At 49.4% G+C, this 19,583-nt stretch overlaps 1 protein-coding gene across 2 annotated transcripts in view; it reads right to left on the bottom strand.

Annotated features, from left to right (window-relative positions):
- The window catches only part of RASSF5 (Ras association domain family member 5), a 69,446-nt gene that overhangs the window by 14,361 nt on the left and 35,502 nt on the right, over nucleotides 1-19,583 (bottom strand). Inside the window, exon 1 of one of the 2 annotated variants that reach the window (XM_081026123.1) lies at nucleotides 13,960-14,369. The exons of the other annotated variant lie outside the window; for it this stretch is intronic. Within the exon in view, the coding sequence (XP_080882249.1) occupies nucleotides 13,960-14,079 (120 nt within the window). The 5' untranslated portion in view covers nucleotides 14,080-14,369. Of the gene's footprint in view, nucleotides 1-13,959; nucleotides 14,370-19,583 lie in introns of those variants that run through there. 2 annotated transcript variants of the gene reach the window in all.

Below are 19,583 nucleotides of genomic sequence, written 5' to 3'. Positions count from 1 at the left end.
CGAGACCCTATTGCCCTGCACATCTGGCCATGCCTTTGGTCTTCCGTGAACTTGGGCAAGTCAGTCTCACCGAGACTCGGATTTCTTTGTGAAATGCAGATAACAAGGCCTTCTTTATACATTTGTTGTGGAGATGAAATGAGATCACACATCTGGGAGTACTTAGCACAGTGTCTATACACGGTAAGCACTAGGGTGCCATCATCATCCGTAGTGATCCGCCCTGCAGTGCAAAGGGAAGTTTGGGTGGTGGGGATGAACCCAGTATGAGAGTCCTCTTGCCTTGACCTTGATCTCTGACAGGCATTTCAGCCAGGGCCACACTGTGGCTCTTGTTGGTCCTAAGCATTTTTGTTTTCAGGGCCGTGGGCCCCTTCCTCCATAACAAGCTATTGGGAATTCTATTTTGTGATGCCATTGGTATAAAGACAAATACATTAGTATCATATATTAAAGTATTCTTCAACCTAAAAGTTCATTTTTTTCCCCTGATTTTAAAAGAAATTAAAACCTTTTTTTGCAGGCCCCTAAAGCATTGTGGGCCCCTGGCGTTATATGCCAACTGTGTCTCATGGATGAGTCGGCAGTGCTTTCAGCTCTTGAGTCCCAGGTAAGGTAACCAACTGTCCCAGTTTGTCTGGGACTGAGAGTTTCCTCAGGATGTAGGACGTTCAGTGCCAAATTCAGGACAGTCCTGGGTAAACCAGCACATTTGGTTACTGTAGCCTCAGGGACCCCCTCGCAGGCCTAGATGGACTCCCTCCCTCTCTTGTTCCCTCCACTGCAGGTTCCAGGACAGCACTTGCTCTTCTGTCCTCTGTAAAGCTGCAGCCATGTTTTCCTGACACTCCCCTCTGCCCCATCCTCCCGCCTGGCTGTGGCCTGGATACAGCTGCCTGGGCAGCCTCTGCAGACCAGCACAGGACCCTGCAGGTTGATCCCAGAGTGTAAGCTTCCCGAGGGCAGAGGCTGCCTTCTTCACTGAGGCAGTGCCCAGAATAGTGCCTGGCACACAGGAGAAGCTCATTAAACATTTGTTTAATGAATTGAATAAAACAGAAAGAAATAGTAAGACACACACATACACACACACACACACTATACCCAAATATAGTGGGGAGAAAAGGTTCCAGATTGTATAGGTGTGCATGGCTCCTACTTACTGCTGAGACAATAACTGGAAATCAGAAGAGATTCCTGTCCTCTGAGTATTTCTGTGAGTAAATGATACAAACACCTTCTATTTCTGTTCTCCCCTCCCCTGAGCCTTCAAAAAGCCCCTTTTTAGCTCAGAAGAATAAAGTATGAATCCAGGTAGAATAGGGTGACACCCATTCTACTGCAATGGCCACTGGGATTTTCCCTTGAGGCATTTTCTCATGCCTTCCAGAGTTCCCAGGACCTGAGGACTTTCTTCATGTTAGTTGTCCTCACTGGTTTCTATTTCAGGCGGCGTGCCCTCACCCAGCCCCACCTAGGTCAGCCTCCTTTCAGTGCCCCTGACTCCTGAGTCTGAGCACTCAGCATGAAATGTCCGCCACCTCTGAGAGAACTGTCCCCAAGTCCCCACCCCTGGAACTGTCAATCCCGCACTGCAATCTAGAATTAATGGATTAATTTCCAACAGCATCAGTTCATCAGCACTGGTTTCATCCTCTGCACAGCAATATTAGTTGTATACAAGCCTGTCTCCCCATTAGATCATGAGCACCCCACAGCCAGGGATTGTGCCTTTTCCATCTCTGTATTCCCAAGCGCCCAGAACCAGAGCACTATGGAGTGAATGAGGGAACGTGGTGGGCAGGCGGAGGGAGTCTCTCCGTCTCTCCTGAGGCTGGACTCAGCTCTTTCAGAACCAATTTAAAGAGGATTCCATTGCAAATCATATCTCTGATAAGGGATCAATATCCAGAGTATATAAAGAAACTCTACAACTCAACAACAACAAAACAAACAACCCAGTTAGAAAATGGACACAGGACTTTAATAGACATTTCTCCAAAGACGACAGACAAATAGCCAATAAGCACATGAAAAGATGTTCAACGTCACCAGTCATTAGAAAAAGGCAAATCAAAACCACAGTGAGGTATCACCTCACATCTACTGGGATGGCTGTTATCAAAAACACAGAAAATAAGTTTTGGTGAGGATGTGGAGAAAATGGAACCCTATGCACTGCTGGTGAGAATGTAAAATGCTGCAGCTGCTGTGGAAAACGGTATGGAGATGCCTCAAAACATTAGACAAGAATTGCCATACGATCCAGCAATTCCACTTCTGGATATCTATGCAAAAGACTTAAAAGCAAGGATTCAAATTCTTGTACACTCATGTTCACGGCAGCCTTATTCACAGTAGCCAACAGGTGGAGGAACCCATTCAGGGATGATGAATAAATAAATAAAATGTGGCATATACATACAATGGAATATTATTCATCCATAAAGAGGAAGGAAATTCTGACAAATGCTATAACGTGAACCTTGAAGACATTATGCTGAATGAAATTAAACCAGTTACACACACACACACACAAAACAAAACCAAATCATTTATGATTCCCTTATATGAGGCACCTAGAGTAATCAAATTTATAGGGACAGAAAGTAGAATAGTGGTTGTCAGGGGCTGTGGGGAGGTGGGTAATGGAGAGTTATTGCCTAATGGACACAGAGCTTCAGGTGGGGAAGACGAAAAAGTTCTAGAGATGGATGGCGGTGATGGTCGCACATCAATGTGAATGTACTGAATGCTATAGAACTGTATGCTTAAAAAGGGTTAAAACAGTAAATTTGTATGTATCTTTTATTACAATTAAAAAAAAAGAAGAGTCCAAGGGCAGGGGAACCTGGAGGCCATGTAACCAGCTGGTTTTATCTGGTTCCCATAAAATTGAGAGCTTCCCTTACTTTTTATATTCCAAGCAGTGAGGGGTCAATCCCATTTCTAAGCAAGACAGCCCACTTTACCCCAAGACCTCCAGGAATAGGCTCTTTTCCTAGGCGCAGGTCATCTTCCTGCTAGGTGCTCTGAGAAATGTCTGAACTCTAGGGATGATCTGGACAGCCCAGCCGAGCTCAGAGGCGCTGCTGCAGCTAAGTGCCTCCCAGAAGATTCCCCAAAGGGAAGCTCAGGGGCAAAGAAGCCTGGGCTCAGAGGTCTGGAAGGGGCCTCAGGACGAACTGGTCCAATCACCCACATTCTGAAGCAACCTGAGTCTAACAGTGGGGACTTCCCAACTGCTTTAGGTGCTCTCTCTCCACCCTGTCACGGCTGGCCACAGCCAAGACCTGTGTCCGGCATTCCAACCTCACGCACTTGAAAGAAGTGGATGCGACAGCAAAAGGTAGTTTTGGGGGAACACTGGACCGTCTCTTCCTTCTTCTGCAGGCCATAGAGCCATGGTATGCTTTTGAAGTCATCGAGCTGGAAGCTGGGGATTGGCTCACCTTCAGAGCTATTCCCCCTGCCCCCTAAATCATTTCCTCACCCTCACAAGGTGGACTTCCCCACATGAGAATGCTCTGCACATGTGTTGCTCAGCTCCATGTAGAATCCCACGTGCTCTGAGAGCCATGGAGTCTAACCCAGCAGAATCACTAGGCCGTGAGAGAAGAGTGACTTCAGGAGTCCAGGTCGTGTGTTATAATTGCAGGCCGTTTCCCGGGCTGGATGGGACATGGTGCTGTGACTACAGGAGCACCCTCTCCCACCTCGTGCTGGATCCAGCTCCCCGTTGGAGCTCCCCACAGGACAGGCATTCAGTGCCCTAAATGACTCAGATCTGGAGGTGGTGAGCTGCCCATGGAGCCAGTGCCTAGCTCTCAGCATGCCCACACTTGCTAAAAGGGGAGGGGTGACTCACAACTGGTGCCAGCAGCCCGGACACAAGCCAGCTGCAGGGAGTACGGTTCTTCTTGGCTCCTTCTGTCTGGAAGCCCCTCCTGTGCCTACAGCTTTGAGGGCTGGGGTGATGCTAGGTGCTGGAGCCCACACATGTCCTCTTGTCACTGTGTTGTCTGCCCACTAATCCCACCCCATACTGGTCCTTGGGGATTAATTTATGATACTGAAACGTGTCTTAGTTGGTTGTTAAATAGCTCTGAGCTTCCATGTGTGTGTCCTCTCACCGCGTCTTAAAGGCTCAGGGGCAGAGCAGTTTGATTTCCTCTCTCTCCTAAATGACCTGACAAAGTACACTACTCTAAGTGACTCCAGGAGGAATGCTGCTGGCATTTTGGGACATCTTTTGGCCTCACTGTTGGGACTTCAACTACTTGGATAATTCTAGAAAGTGCTATCGGAGAGGCAGTATAGCTTAGGGGACAGGATCTGGCCCTTACAACTGTGTGACTCTGGGAACATTATTTGACTCTCTTCTGTGCCTCAGTTTCCCCACTGTTAAATGGAAACCATATATACTCGTAGTTGTTGTGAGGATTAAATGAATCTATACAGGTACAGCACTTAGAACAGGGCCTGACATACATCAAGGCCCAATAATTAACAATTATTGTACATTTAAACCTTTCCCAGCAGACCCCTAACTCCAACCTTTTCTCTGCTCCGTGCACAGGGCCTTGTACCTCCATGCACTACAATGATGAACCCTACCGCCCCACGTCAAAATTCATCACCCATCTGCATTTCCCCAAATGGCTTTTATTATCCCAGACCCGGGAGTTCTCCATGGGTTCTCACAGCCAAGTGTTGGGCCCTCCATTTCCACTGGAGGGACAAATTTTCCCATTTTGTGGAAGGAGAAAGTGAGGTCTAGAGCAGGGAGCATGATTCTTGAGGTCACAGGGAGTGAAAGCTCGGGGTTGGGTTCCCAGGCCATGTCGGGCTCACTGAGGACCCAGGGCCCCTGAACAGCACACCCCTGTCCACTCCACTTGGGCCCACTGTGAATGCTCATGCTACTGGGATACCCAAAACGGTATCTTGACTTGCTCAGATTAAAACTGGGAAAGTCAGACAAATAAGAAGTGTGTTGGCTCCTTTCCCTTCAAACTGCCACTCCCCATGGCTGAAAGACGGACAGAAGAAACCTGTCACAAGAGGCTCTCCTACTTTCTCACATGGGCCCCTCTGCCCCAACTCCCAGGGGGCCTCACTGGAGGAAGGACCAAGTCATCTCCTGCCAGCAGGTGCCAGGGCCCGGTTGCTTAGTGACCCAGCTCTGCCTGTCCTCATCCTCCAGGGCAAACAGCTGAGCAATCACAGATGGGGTGGAGGGGGCCACTCTATGTTTGGAAAGTTATCTTTGCATTTTCTGCTTACTCAATGAGATTTTTCTTTTTTGGAGTTACTGGAAAAACCCATTGATTTCACATCCAGAATCTTAGCAAGCTTCCCTTTGAAGCAGTCCTGAGATCAGCTTGTCCTAACGCACTCGCGCACTGTCCTCCAGGTCCTGATGCCTTGTAGAGCCCTTGTTATTGAGAAGGAAGCCCCAGGCCCACTCCTGCCATATCAAATGCACATTAAGTACCTACTATGTGCCGGAACACAATGATGAAACAGATAGGGTTTCTCGCCCAGAAAATTATAGCCCATCAAAATGAAAGCGAGGAGAGAAAGATATGTGGTGTTTAGGAAGCACAGAAAGAAAGCATCAATGCAACAACCGGAAATATCCTCGAGACACCCTGGATTAATCAGCTCCCACATTCACCTCACAGACCCACACTTTTCCAGCCTTGTGTGACTATGGAGATTAAACACACCTCCTGTCTCTCCACGTGTTCCAGCCAACGAAGGGAGGGACCCTGCCTCACGCCTTCCATTGCAAAGCTAGCACCTTGCACACCCAGCTCCCATTTGTCATCCACATTATGGTGGGGGGTCAGCCCAATGCCACTCTTCACACTGGGGGAGAGCAGGAGATGAGAACGACATGAGGGGCTCATGAATTGGAGGTGGATGAAATGACAATAATAGAGGATGATGACCCCGATTTCCCAAGACTGTATAACAGGAAGGAAAAAAAAAAAGGCCTGGATTTCAGCATCAGGAATTGGCTGAATGAGAAAAACAGCTTTCTATGACAGGTAATCAGGACTTGAGATGGGTGATTTCAGCTTATTTTTTAGCCTTTCAAAACTTGATCTCACCCAGGATGCCATGTGGAAAGAGCATGTGTTTTACAGTTGGACAAACATGGGGTGGGGCCCTCGCCCCTGGCTAAGCCCCTTTCATACATTACCTCATTGAATGTGCCAACCCTTTGGCTTGATAGCAGTGGAATTCTACCAGTGTGGTCTGTGAGGCACAAGCACTCTGCTGCTACCCTCCCTTCTCTTTTTGCCTGGAACTGTAGCCCCACATGTAGCAGGGATCCAATCAGCCCGCATCACTCGATCCAGCACCTGGACAAGGAAGGTCTGACAAATGGGTTGGAGGAGGGCAGGGGTCATAGGCTTCCCTCGCCCTGGCTGTGATGGTTACATGCAGGCCTGCTTGGAAACAGGGGAATGGCTGTTAACAGCCTCCTCCAGCTCCAGGACTCTCCACCTTTCAGAGGTTAAATTAATCTCCTGATGCAGAGGCAGATGCAGAGTGTATTGCACCTAAGGTCCCTCTGCCCTAGGGCCCCGATCTCAATACTTCATGGATGGGGGAAGGGAGTAACTAGGGTGTGTGGCACAAGTGCAGGGACCACATTTTACCCTTGTCTGTGTCCCCCAGCTCTGGTCTCAGTGCTATTAAGAAAGTGAAAAACACAATGTTTTGACTGAGGCCGGGTATAGCAGGGTTTTGGATGCTATATAAAGAGCAGAACCCATGTGGAGCCTTCTCTCTGGAAGTGAAGGGGAAGCTCTGAAGGCTTTGCTCCTGACAGTAGTCTGCAGGGTACACAGAGGGGGAAGAAAGGATGGAAATCAGCTGGGTGACCTCCTGGAGCACTTAGTGACAGGTGACGAGCACCCGACGCAGGGCAGGACAGGGACACAAAGGAGAAACCTGACATCTGCAACACTGTGGAGGCAGAGCCTACAGCAGCAGGCTGGATGAAAGGGAGGAGCGGAGACCCTGAAGTTTCAGAAGTAGATGACTAGGAGGGTGGGGCAGAGACAGAGAGAGAGATCGGTTATGGGCAAAGCTATGAATTGGTTGGGGACATATTAAATTTTAGGCATATGAGGGGCATGTGAGACCTCCAGTAGAAAATGTTGTTCTAGAGCCAGGAGAGAGGTGGGGCAGGGGATGTAGGCTGGGTGGTGGGGGTTGTTAAGCCAAGCTGGGGTAGGGTGACAGAAGACAGGTGGAGCCCAGACAGCACCGACAGAAGCCACAGACTCAGTGGTTCAAACCTGAAGTTTTTGCCACTACAGCTCCCTTCTTCCTCCTGGCCCTGAAACCAAATGCTCCTGATTCTTGACAAATGTATCTAGTTGTCTTGTCCCCGGGGAATATGCCAGGCCAGGCCTGGGTGCCCACGTTCTTTTATGGGGAGACTGAACCAGCCAGAAGAGGACACCGAGGCTCTGGATGGAGACAGGTCTAGCTCCTCCACACAGGGGGCTCCAAAGCCAGAGAAGTGCACCGGTGTGAGTTCCCTGGCAAGTCGAGAGCACGAGAAAGAAGGGAATGCAGGCTTCTGGGTACCCAGGCTGGGCCCAGTGGGGACTCCCTTTCAAGCTCATGCGCTGGAAGCTGGATCCTGAGTCTCACCTGACAGTGTGAACTACGAGCTGGAATTCAGAGTTGAGACCTGTGTATAATCTTTCTTCCTTTCTCCCTGAACTACTTAGGGGGTGGATGTTGCATGTGCAGCAAGCTGTTCACTGGAATTTCTTTGTAAAGAAAAAACAGCTGAGTCAGGATAAATGGTATAAACTTGTGAAAAAAAGGGTGGCTGGGAGGGGAAGAACACAGCAGTGAGGGTGTCTACCGTAAGACCAGGTGGTCCTGCTGAGGGGATTCATGTTAGCCACTCAGGTCCTCTTCCTGAACCCACCCTAGGCAAGCTCTTACACTTACAGAACTTGGGCCGGTACCTAAAATCCCTAGCAGTCCCATGAGAAACTGGTAAGAAGGATCTGCTCCCATGCAAAGTAGTGAGGGATTCCCAGGTAGGGAAGAAAATAAAGACAGGCTCATATCACATGTGTTCCTCCTGAAAGGAGCAGAGGAAGTGCCCAAGTCTAAAAGGTAGAAGTGACTTGGTCACAGCCCCTCGGTTATTAGCAGGAGCTGGGATGAGAAGCCAGGACTTGGCCTACAGCTCTGTGCTGTTTCCATTACATCACATGCCAGTCACCATCACCAAGTGCTGTCACTTTAACAGCCTTGTTCAGAATGTTGTGGTGAAAGTAATGGGACAGTTCTGAGCAGGACTCCAGGGGCCCCAAGTCCTCAGTTCTGTCTCTATTTAGCTATGTGACCAAGGACAAATTTTTTTACCTTCTGGGCTTCAATTTCCAGCCTAGGAACCTCTCTGGAATCTGTGATAAATGCTCATCTTCCATTCCAATTGAAACAATCAGTCCAGGACCAAATACTTCCTAAACAGATGGCTCCTAGACTTCAGCACATATGAGAATCACCTGGGGAGAATATTTTTAAAAGCAGATTTGAGGGTCCTACCTTCAAAGATTCAGGAGCCAGTAAGTCTGGTGTGGGGCCCTTCAATCTCCATTTTTAAAGAGCTGCTCAAAGAGTGATTCTGAGGCAGGTGGCTGGGGCCACCCTTTGAGCAGCACTGAAGGCTTCAGATGCTACAGAGGAACCAGAAAAGTGCTGAGTAAGGAAAAGCATTTGTCCTCAAGGAGTTCCCAGTATAACTGGGGGAGATAGGACCCTATCCCAGGAATGGCACATCCTCAGTGACAAATGAAGGAGAAGGACAAGGTCAGCAAGGTTACAGTCCTTCACCAAGAAAGTATGAGCAGAGCTTCCAAAGGTGGTTGGCAGAGAAGATGGTAGGAGGATGTGTGGCAGAGACAGCTAAATGTTCACCACAACCGGCTTCCTGTTCCACCTGGGCTTACAGCTGTACTTCATTTCCCAATCTCCTTTGTGGTTAGGTGTGACCATGTGACTGAGTTCTGGCCAATGGCATGTGGATGTGAAAAAAAACACACACCATTTCCCGGCCTGGCCCGCAAAAATCTCCCCTGTACTATTGTGGGCCCCCACCTGCAAAGCAACTTTACTTAAAGGGGAAATAAACTTCTATTATGTTCAACGACTGAAAAACAAGAGCTGTTTGTTACAACAGTCAGTCCACCCTGAATATATAGGATGCAAGAGAGAAAACTCAACCAATATTTAATTAGTGCCTGCTTTTGTAACCAGTACTTGGTGCTGCTTGGACCGGAAGGGGATGGGAATTCTGATCTTACAGGGCTAACCATCTTCACAGAGAAAAGCAACACTGGGAAGGGCTGGAGAAGGCAACAGGCAGTGCATTCCACAGGAGTGGAGTACAGACTACAACCTAAAAGGAAGGCATTGTGTGACTGTGCCATGAAGTCTTTTGAGGTTAATCTTGGGCTGTGTAGGCTTCTGAGATAGCACATAGAAAAAGTTAAATGGTTCGGTGGTTCTGAAGATTTTTATTGCTCCAATTTGGAACTAACTTATTTTTGGTATTCTTTTCTTTTCTCTCATGCCAAGAAGGCCAGGGGCAGGTGCTGTGCCTTTGGCCTGGCGTGCTTGCTGCTGGCACAGAGATGGGGATTTCCCTGGCTGGTCCCAGGGCCATCGAGCTTGGCTGACATCTGTGGCCTGCCACAGAGGCCCTGTCCAGGGAGGGGCCCACTAGCCAGGCAAGAGGAGATGGGACAAGCACAGGAATGGAACCAGAGTGGCTTTGTAGTCTGACCTCTGAGACGCCTTCCTCTTCATATCTTCCCTGAATTTTTCAAGAATCAATGGTGTCAACATAGAGCAGAGAAAGTCTGGGGGTAGGAAGGAGCGTGAATGGGAGTGTGTGCAACATGTGCTTAAGTATGATATTTAACCATAGATAAAGACAACCTTCTAGTCTCCATATCCTCAAAGAAAACACACATGGGGAAGGATCTCCAACAAGCAGTAATTTAGGATAGGAACCAAGAAAAACTTTTAAATTATTAAAGTTTGTAAGACTCTGAAACTGATGATAGGGACACGCTGCTAGTGTTAAATGTTGGGCCAGTGTCCTTTGGCCAGTGTGCCTTATGGAGAGATGGGAAAAGCCTTGTGGATGGAGGGATGGGGAGGAACTCCATGCCTGGGGGAGGAACTGAGATTCCTCTCAGAGGGATGGGAAGGACCCTTTAACCCCTTTCCAAGACCTAAGAGGTTATTTGGATCTTCCCATTCTGGAGAAGGCTCTGAGAGGAAAAGGACTACAGTTTGTCCTGGTCACTCACTGAGTAATAAAGAGGAGCAAGAAGAGCACTTGACAAGGAGTATAAGAGGGGTGTTAGTCCTGGCTCTGCCCAACCAGATATGTGGCCTGGCAAGGTCCTCCCCACTCTCTGAGCCTCAGTTTCTCCATCTGTGAGGTGAGGCGCTAGACCAGGTCCCTTTCAGCTGTGACATTCTGTAAGAAGCAGGCTTCATGTGTCCTCAGAGTGCTCACCCAGTACTCTTCACGGCTTCGAGTCCTGGTTCCTACTGAATATGCAGAGAGAGCTCAGAGTGCCTGCCTCCCTGCTCCCAGGTCAAAACCCTAAACTGCCGCCACCTGCAGGCATTCAGGGACTCCAGGAGTGGAAGTTGGCCCCACTTCCAGGGTCAGATCCCAGACAGGAATAAAGGAGCAACTGGCTTCCCAGTCACCAGTCCTACAAATTGCCAAATCCTGCCTTTTGTAGGAGTAAAACAGAACAATGTCTGGGCTGGAAGGCAAGAGATGTAGGCTCTCTCCCTGGGTCCACCATAAACTTGTTGTGTACTTGTACTAACCCCCCAACCCTCGAGACTCTGATATGTTGGACTGGGGTGAGTGTGTGTGTCTTACTGAGAGCAGCTCAGGCTGTACTGCTCAGCACACAGCAGGGTTCCCCCCAAGCCACCAGGAGCCAGCCCCATCTTGACACGCATAACCCAGGGAAACGTGACCTAATACTGCCCAGCGAAGGGGGAAAGTACGTGGAGAGCACTGCCTCAGCCTCCTGATATTGTGCCTGATATGACTCAAAACCTCCCCGTCCTTTTCAGATGAGGCACAGCACCCCAGAAGGCAACCGTTTGCTGAAAGAAGCTAGGGCCCAGGGCCTTTTCCCATGTTTTCTCTTGCTGTCTCTCCACCTTCCCACCTCCCACCAAAGGAGTTGGACAGAGGCCTCAGGGACTCCTTGGAGGCAGGACTAGTGATGACTCCCAGGTGGTGACACCAGAATGGCAGCAAGGCTTCCCCACAGTTCTGCTGCGGCCAGGCCCAGGCCCAGGCCCAGCGGCAGATTCAGGTTGTTCTGACAAGGCTATTTATAGAAGCCAGCTCGGCCTCTCCCTTGCCCCTCTCCTGGATAGGGGCCTCAGTCTCTCAGTGACTGAGAAACACATAATCGCCTTTCCTTGGAGACAGGAAAGAGAAATTCTCTCAGGAGCTCAGATGTGTTCTCTCCTTGGGTAGGAAAAAAGTACTGTTGGGGTCAGAATGGGGTTGGGATCTGGCAAGTCTCTTTGAAACCCTTTCCAGAAGTGCTCCCAGGGAGAAAATGTTATTGAAGGTGGAAAAACACTTAGAAGGATGAAAGACCAGAACATCTGGATGAGGCTCACCAGCTCCTCAGTCAGCACACACACCCCTCACAGGCTGCTCCTCCTTCAGCCAGTGGGGCCACCCCAGTGCTGGTCCACCCAGCAGAGGTGGCCCCGTCCCTCCCTCCCTTGAGCCCTGGTTTGTGCTGCAGTGAAGGCTAGTCTGGTGTTGAGGAAAACTGTCCCGACAGCAGTTCTGAATCTCCAGTCAAGAGTCTTCTCATATGTATGTGGTTAGGCAGAGGCCAGGGTAAGAGGGCCATGCCCACCATGCCCTTATCACCTTGTCTGGGATTATAGGCTTGGGCAAAATAAGACAGGGAGATATGCAGAAGTCTCCTGGTATGCAAGGATTCAAGAACCAGACAAAGTAAAGAGAGTTGATGGAGGCACCAAACCAAAGGTACATTTTCAGAAGTGAGGCTAGGAAGGAGAGTTTGGGGGGAATAAAAGTAGGCTGTTTAGGCCAAGGAACAAGTCCTTTCACTCCCCCAACACCACCACAGCACATTTTCTTGTTAGATAGTTCCATTTTTCCCAAGAAATACCAGAAACGGTTACCTTTTCATTTGCCAAGTGAAAGGAACGCCAGCTCTGTGGTACTCCTCCCCCGACACAGTCATGCAAAAGCCCACCTTCTGAGACCAAGGGCTTACAGCCTGGTTGATAGCAAGCAGGCAGCTAAACTTTGTCTTAAAAATGGGAACCATTTCCTTCCCAGGCAGCAGCAAAACTCTCTAGAGCAATGGTTCTCAGCCTCAGCTGGGTTATCAGAATTACCTGGGGAGTTTTTCAAGATCCTGATGCCAGGCCACACCCCAGCCAATTCAGACTCCCAGGAGTGGGACCCAATACCCCAATTTTCTAAAGCTCCTCAGCAATTCCAGGGTGTAGCTAAGGTTGAGAATCATTGGTCTGATGACCCCAGACAGCTGGAGCGCATCTGTGTGTGTGTGTGTGTGTGTGTGTGTGTGTGTGTGTGTGTGTGTAGGGGTGGTCCACACAGTCTGGCAAGAACCCCAAGAGAGAGCAGGATACCTTTCCCCTGCAGCCATGCAGTTCTGCATGAGCCCTGCCTACAGCCCTTCCTACCCCTGCCCCCAGCACTCAAGCCTCTTGAGGGCGTGCCCCAGAAAACAGGTGTGGGTTTGTTCGAGGGGCTTGTTTTAGTGGATTCCCTCAAACACAAAGATCAAACCTCTCCTTTGGTTCTTGGGTGTCCTCTCACAATTGAAAGGTCCATTTGTTTGACATCAGGACCCAGCAAATGCAGGGCCTCCAGGCGAGATGGACTATTAGCAAAGGAGGCTCCAGAGTCAGGCGTAGGGAAGTTCTTGGTTAATTCTACACGGTGTAGGGCTGCTAAATTAATGATGAGCCTGAACACACCTGTGAAATTTAACAGCTCACTCGTATAGGTCTACAAACAGCTCCTTTTCGGTAACATCTCCAAAGACCTGGCTTAGAGCCCTCTCATATAAATAACAAAACAAATAAACACCTAAGCGGAGCTCTGTTGCCACTTCCACCAAATCTGTGGCAGTTTGCTGCCTCTGGGCAACTACCATAGGAGAGTGCAGCCAGGGGGCTCAGGCATGCTGCGTGTCAAGAAGCTGACACCGTTAGGAAGCCCGTATAACTGCTTTAGAGAACACATGCAAACCCCTTTAGGGTATCCCCCATCAACCCAGGAAATTAATATGGTAGATGGAGAACAACCTAGGAGAGAAGTTTTAATTTGCTTCTATAAACACCGTGGACTTCTGCAAAGTTACTGGACTGTGTTTTAAGATGGTTTCTGGCCACTCACAATACGGAAGTCTCAAGCTATGAATGTTTATGCTACGGAGGAACTGGTTGTCATCTACTTTCCATCTGGAGCTTCAAGGCTTGGATTTGGGGGGAAAATGAAACAGAGCAGAGCCCCATCACTCTCCCAGGCACAGGTGAGCACGCAGCCTAACCAAGAGCCAAGCGCTGTCCCCAAATCCTAGAGACCATTTTGAAAAGGTCCAGGGACAGGAAATGCTGAACAGAGCATTAAAAAGAGAATTTTGTTTCCTGGTGGTCCCCGGAGAGCTCCAGACCCAACCCTCGGTCTGCTAAGCCAAGCGCGAGAGGGTCCCTATGGCAACTGCACACTCGGTAACAACACCTGGCTTTGCTGTTTGCCGGGGGCAAGGCTTCCCTTCTCGGCCACAGAGGTTCTTCTCCCCGCAGCGTCCATGGAAGTCTCTCCTGCCAGAGGAAGGTTACCTTCGAAGGATGTTTGCTCTGCACGTTCCTGAAGAAGGTGGTCTTGGCGGTGAAGAAGCACTCCTCCAGTTCCTCCTCCAGGCTGCAGTACCCGCTGCTCATGCTGCTGTCCACCGTCATCGGGCCGCACGTGCCGGGGGCTGTGCAGGCGGCGCGGGGAGGCGGGGACGCTCCGGGACCCTCCGGGACGGTCAGGCACCGGCCGCCTGGGGTCCCCCCGGGCCTTCCCGGAGGCTGCGGACGCGGGTCCAACTGCCTCGCGCCCCGCTCACTCGGCCTCTGCGGTTTCCCGGCCGCGGCGCCGGCTCCCTCTCTCCGCCCCGCGCGCACCCAGCGCCATCGCGACACCTCCCCCGCCTCTCCGCGCCTCTCCTGCCCCTGGTACCACACGGCGCATTCAGAAGCCACTTCCTCTCACAAGGTTCCTGAAAGCCGGCTCGGCTGTCACGGCGCCCCCCCCCTCCTCCCGCCCCAGCCCTGCGCCTCCTGAGCCGACTGGGAGCCACTGCTCCGCGGTGGCCAGTGGCCCGCGGGCACCACAGATCAGGTGATGCCGGGAAGGAACAGAGCGGGATGGACCTGGGGGGGTCAAGTCCTCTGTCCCCTCTTCGTCCTCCTGTAAACGTTCTCATCACCCATGATGGCTCATGCGCACGGAGTTTAGTGTACTATAATGTCGACCCTGCCCTCCTCCCTTCGGCTCATCCCCCTCCTCACCCCTGGCTGTCATCCCCCATCCACTGGGTGAAGGAGCGAGGTCAATCAGAGTAGTTAGAGAAGTAACTAGAGAAGAAGGAAATCAATGTCTGGCCTGCCTGGAGAAGAAGCAATATTTTAACTTGAAAACGCCAGAAGAAACTGCAGGGGCCCCACAAACATAGGCAAATCATATGCAAAGTTATGGCAACCTGGAGAGCAAGCCCGCCCTTCCACCCACAGGGGAACTCGGCCTCAGGGAGCCTCAGAATGCTGAGGGAGCACCCAGACAACACCCGAGTTATTTGTGCATTTTCATGACAGCCTAGCCAAGAGGGGGGCTCTGGCAGATCTTGCCATTACTGTCAAGGACGACAGCTCATTTACGTTTCCTCATCAGATTGAGTGAAGGAACACCTTCCTTGACCAGGGCGAATCCTTCACAGCAATTAGGGCAAACCATCCCAGATCTTCCCAGATCTCATTTGAACAATAGTAATTATAGCGGCCAGGGCTTGAACAAAGGCTGAATGTGCCAGGTGATATACATGCAGCCTGTTACTGAACTTTCCCAATAGCCTGGAGATAGAGATTAGTATTCCCATTTTATGGATGAAGAAACTGAGGCTCAGGGTTACACAGAACACGTGTACTGGGACTCAGACCCAGGCCTGTCCGATTCTTGGGCCACTGTGATAATGTTGCTCAGCAGAGATGGTGCTGTTTTGATCTGCCTTCTGCCATCTTCCAATACAGTGAGGCCTGGAGTCCCCCAAAAAGAAGACCAAACCTTCAGAGCCTGGCAAAGCTAGGGGCACTGTGCTCGTGGGGTTTGATGGCCTGTGGACCTTGGAACCCTGGAGAGTGGCTGAGAGAGGTTATCAGGATTCTCTCCAAGTCTGTGTGGCTTTCCCTGCAGTTCTGAAGCAATGCGGTGCTGGGGCACAAGTTGGGCGCAGGGCTAGACTCAGTCCCAGACACCAAGCTGCCAACTCCATTTTAAGCTCTGGTTACTTTTATGAGGAACACACTCCTTCTCCCACTTTAGCCAAATCTGTCAGTGCTAGGGAGGGTTTCAAACTGCAGCCCAATTTGGCTTCACCCTCCCACACAGTCTTTTTCCAGAAGCCTGGGAGGAACTGGCAGGCACAGACTGAGAGAGCCGAGAGCCAGTACCCTAGTGACTGGTTACCCGGCTCAGGAGACCCTCAGTACCAGTAGCTGCCTCCCTGGGCAGGGAGATAATAAGTGGAGGTAGACAGATGGGGTGGGGGCTGGGGTGAGCTATGAGTTGTTTGTGATGAAGAGCTCATATTAATGGGGTTGAAGGTAGGTTCTGGCTTTATCTGGAGGAATCTTATCTTCAAATTAGTATTTTAGAGGATGTTTTGGGGGATTTTCCCCCAGAGACAGTGGTTCAGGCAAAGGAAGCTGGTATTAGCCTCATCAGTACCTCCAAGTCCAAAGCCAGAATAATGAATGCTGCAAAGACAGGGGCTCTGCATGATCCTTGGGCTTTCAATAACAGCATACCTGCTTTGTCCAGCCAGTGAAAAAACACTTTTCTTTATAAAAGGAACTTCTTGCACAGTGGGAATCTGATACTTAAGAAAAAAACAGGTACCAGATTCTTTGTGTCCACACTGTGTCCTTGGAGTCACACAGGGACCTCTGCAAAGCAACTGCAGTGCTACACATTCAAAATATGCAGTCTTAAAAAACAGCTAATACCAACCTTTTTTAAACACCAAGCCAAAGTACCCCAGGAGTCAGCATGAGTCTCTCCTTGTGAGCAACAAACAAGATGCCAGACCTGATTAAGAAAAGTTCTAAGTGACACTGTGTTCTTTTAGAGTGCTGCTCCAGACTATTCCAAGTATTATGAAAACTTGATGTATGAAGAAGGCTTTTCAAAGCCCGTTTTACATCCATTACTCCATGTAGGTTCCTCTATAACCTTGAGAGCAGGTATTAATCCTATTTTACAGATGAGAAAACCTAGGAAAGCAACCCATTTCATCACAGCTCATTACTTTCAAAGTCTCTTAACTCCTAGTTAGTGTCTCTTTCCCTGCCCCACTCCACCTGTCAATGAACTAGGTTTGGAAAGAAGCCACATGTAAGAAGTCAGCAAGACAGACTGTGCTGGCAAGGACCCTGGGACTAGAAATCTGCAAAGATCATATACAATATATTGGCCAGCTTCCAGGAGGAAAAATCCAGCCTGAAGCTCCAGGGTCCCAAAGGGAGGAAGACTGGATTCCTTTCAGTGTTTAATGACCCTGTCTGCACCTCTTCCCTAAGAATAACCAACAGTAGTAATAACCCTGGGGATGGGGGTGAGGCAGGAGACGGCACGGATGAGCCTGAGCAATAGCTTTTTATGTCGCTGGCAGTGAACACGCAAAGGATGGGAACCGGCTCTTCTTGTCCCTGGGCCCAGGAAGAGAAGTCTGAACCTTAAGCTTCACATCCGAAGCTTTAAATCCATGGTATCGTGCTGGGGGTTCAGAAAGCCCCACTGAAATGGAGAATCGGTGACGTGCCTGTCTCAAAGTGTCAAATGAAAGACATTATTGTAAGCTTTCTTTTTCTCTCACATGTGATTCTCTCACATGTGATCCTGACACGTGGCCAGATCCCACTGTTAGATCCATCCAGTGGTTCTGCACGTTCCAGGAACGCTGAGATACATTCATGAAGTCTGGAGCTGGTATTCTATTCCTAGCTCCAAGTCTAGCTTGATACGGTATCTGGAGCAACTTTAAGCCTCATGTTTCCTCATTTGTCCAAATGAGATCAGATTTGGGGCCTTATGACCTGTCAATGTATTCAGAGGCTGAAAACTGGGCTGAGGTGCCATTTCACCCCTGAAATGTATTTTAAAATCATTATTAGTCAGTATGTGCACGCACTGTACTAGTAATAACTTTATAAGCGTCATTTCATTTGATCCCTACAAGAAACTGATGGTGAAGCTACAGATCTTATGTTCTGTTTTACAGAGAGGAAAGGAGGTTCAGGTAGGTGAAGTAACTTGCGCCTAGTTATACATGCTAGTTAATGGTAGAGCCGAATCAACCCAGGTGGTCTGACTCCAGGACCCAGGTCCTGGAACACCCTAATCCTGGGTGTTTAGCCTGTGACTGCTCTCATAACAGCCAGATTGCCTGAAATCGCAGCCCTTCGCAAACAAGTCAGGGACTACTTTCTTAGTACACCTGTGTCCCTGTCTTCCCTTTAGCTTATTACCGTGTTTCCCCGAAAATAAGACCTAGCCAAACAATCAGCTCTAATGCGTCTTTTGGAGCAAAAATTAATATAAGACCTGGTCTTATTTTACTATAATATAAGACTGAGTCTTATAATAATAATAATAATAATAATAATATAATACAATACTGGGTCTTATATTAATTTTTGCTCCAAAAGACGCATTAGAGCTGATTGTCGGGCTAGGTCTTATTTTCGGGGACACACGGTAGGGTTCTCCATGGTTTAACCACTGACTGTTTCCTCCCACTATGAAGCCGTGTCTCCCCAGGAGCTGAGTCTCATCTGTGCCAACCGTGTCAGCTACACCTCCCAGACTCGTCTCAGAATTCTCTCCCTCCCAGATAGCTCCTGATGGACACCTGCTCACTGAATACCCAACCCTTCCCGTGCAGCCTCGCTTTCTGTAGGTCCCAAACTGAGCTCACTATTCCCTGCCTCACCTCCACTGCTCCTCCTCCTTCAGTAGCTCCTATCTCCATGAGTGCCATAGCACAGATTACTGCAAAGCCTTCCAGTAGTTTCCTTTTTCCCCATCTGTGCCTCCTCCAAAGTCCTTGCCCCCTTATTGTCCAAGTTACCATTCTAGACCGATATCTGATCAGAGTTGTTCTAACATAGAACCTTCTGTTCAGATTTCAACTAATAAATATTGAATAATTACTACATATCAAACTCTAGCTGCTTACTGTTTCATTCAATCATTTAACAAATTTTTACTGAGCACCTTCTACATGGCAACCACTAACCTGGGTGTTCCACTTCAGACCTGAACAAGATATAGTCCCTGCCTTTTCATAACGTGCAGTCTAATAGAATGATATGAAATAAGAAGTTCTATTAGAGTTACCAAGCTCTTACACATTTCATTATCTCACTTAATCCTCACAACCCTGCTAGAAGGTATTTTACAGATGAGTAATCTGAGGCTCACAGGGGTCATAGGGCAAGTAAACGGTAGAATCAGATTTCAAACCCAAAGCCTCTGGTTCTGACAAGTTTCCATGAAAATTGTTGTCATGCAGGGTCTCAGCTCCGGCTCCCCGCGCAAGAACGCAGGACATGGTGAAGCCAAATAGTAACACCAACAGAGCCATAGGTAGGGGAGTCATACCACTATAGTCTTGCTGGCCACTGGGTTGGAGACACGGGAAGCAGGCTCCACACGATCTGCAACCCACCATCCGCTTCTCTGCCAACACAGCAACTAACCCCCTAGCGTAGCCACGGCAGTTATATTAGTGGCTAATGGCTAACCGGTAACAGCTGATGGCCACTCAGACACAGTGGATGGCCATCTACTACCCGAGCCAGCACCTTTCCACATGAGGCTGAGAGCCTGGGACTCTGTCCCCACAACTGTCCTTCCTCCAATGACTCCCCAGTGTCTACAGCGACATTCCAGGCTCCTCAGTGGATACTTCAAGGCCTTTTACAACACATGCCCAGCCAACAGTTCACACTCATCTCCAGCCACAATGAAGCATTCCTCATTATAGCTGCACAAAATTTGATTCACTTTCCCAGCAGCCGCCCTGCCCTCTTGTGGTTTTGCATTTGCCTGTCAATATCCTCCTTCTATGTCCTACCAGCTTCCTGACACATATTCGTCAATAATGACCACACCTCCTACACTTTCTCCTGCCTCAGAAGCA

Source organism: Rhinolophus hipposideros (assembly GCF_964194185.1).
Source record: "Rhinolophus hipposideros genome assembly, chromosome: 19".
In the NCBI taxonomy this organism is placed as follows: Eukaryota; Metazoa; Chordata; class Mammalia; order Chiroptera; family Rhinolophidae; genus Rhinolophus; species Rhinolophus hipposideros.
Note: the sequence above shows the minus strand (reverse complement) of the source record. Positions and strands in the feature narration are given on the sequence as shown.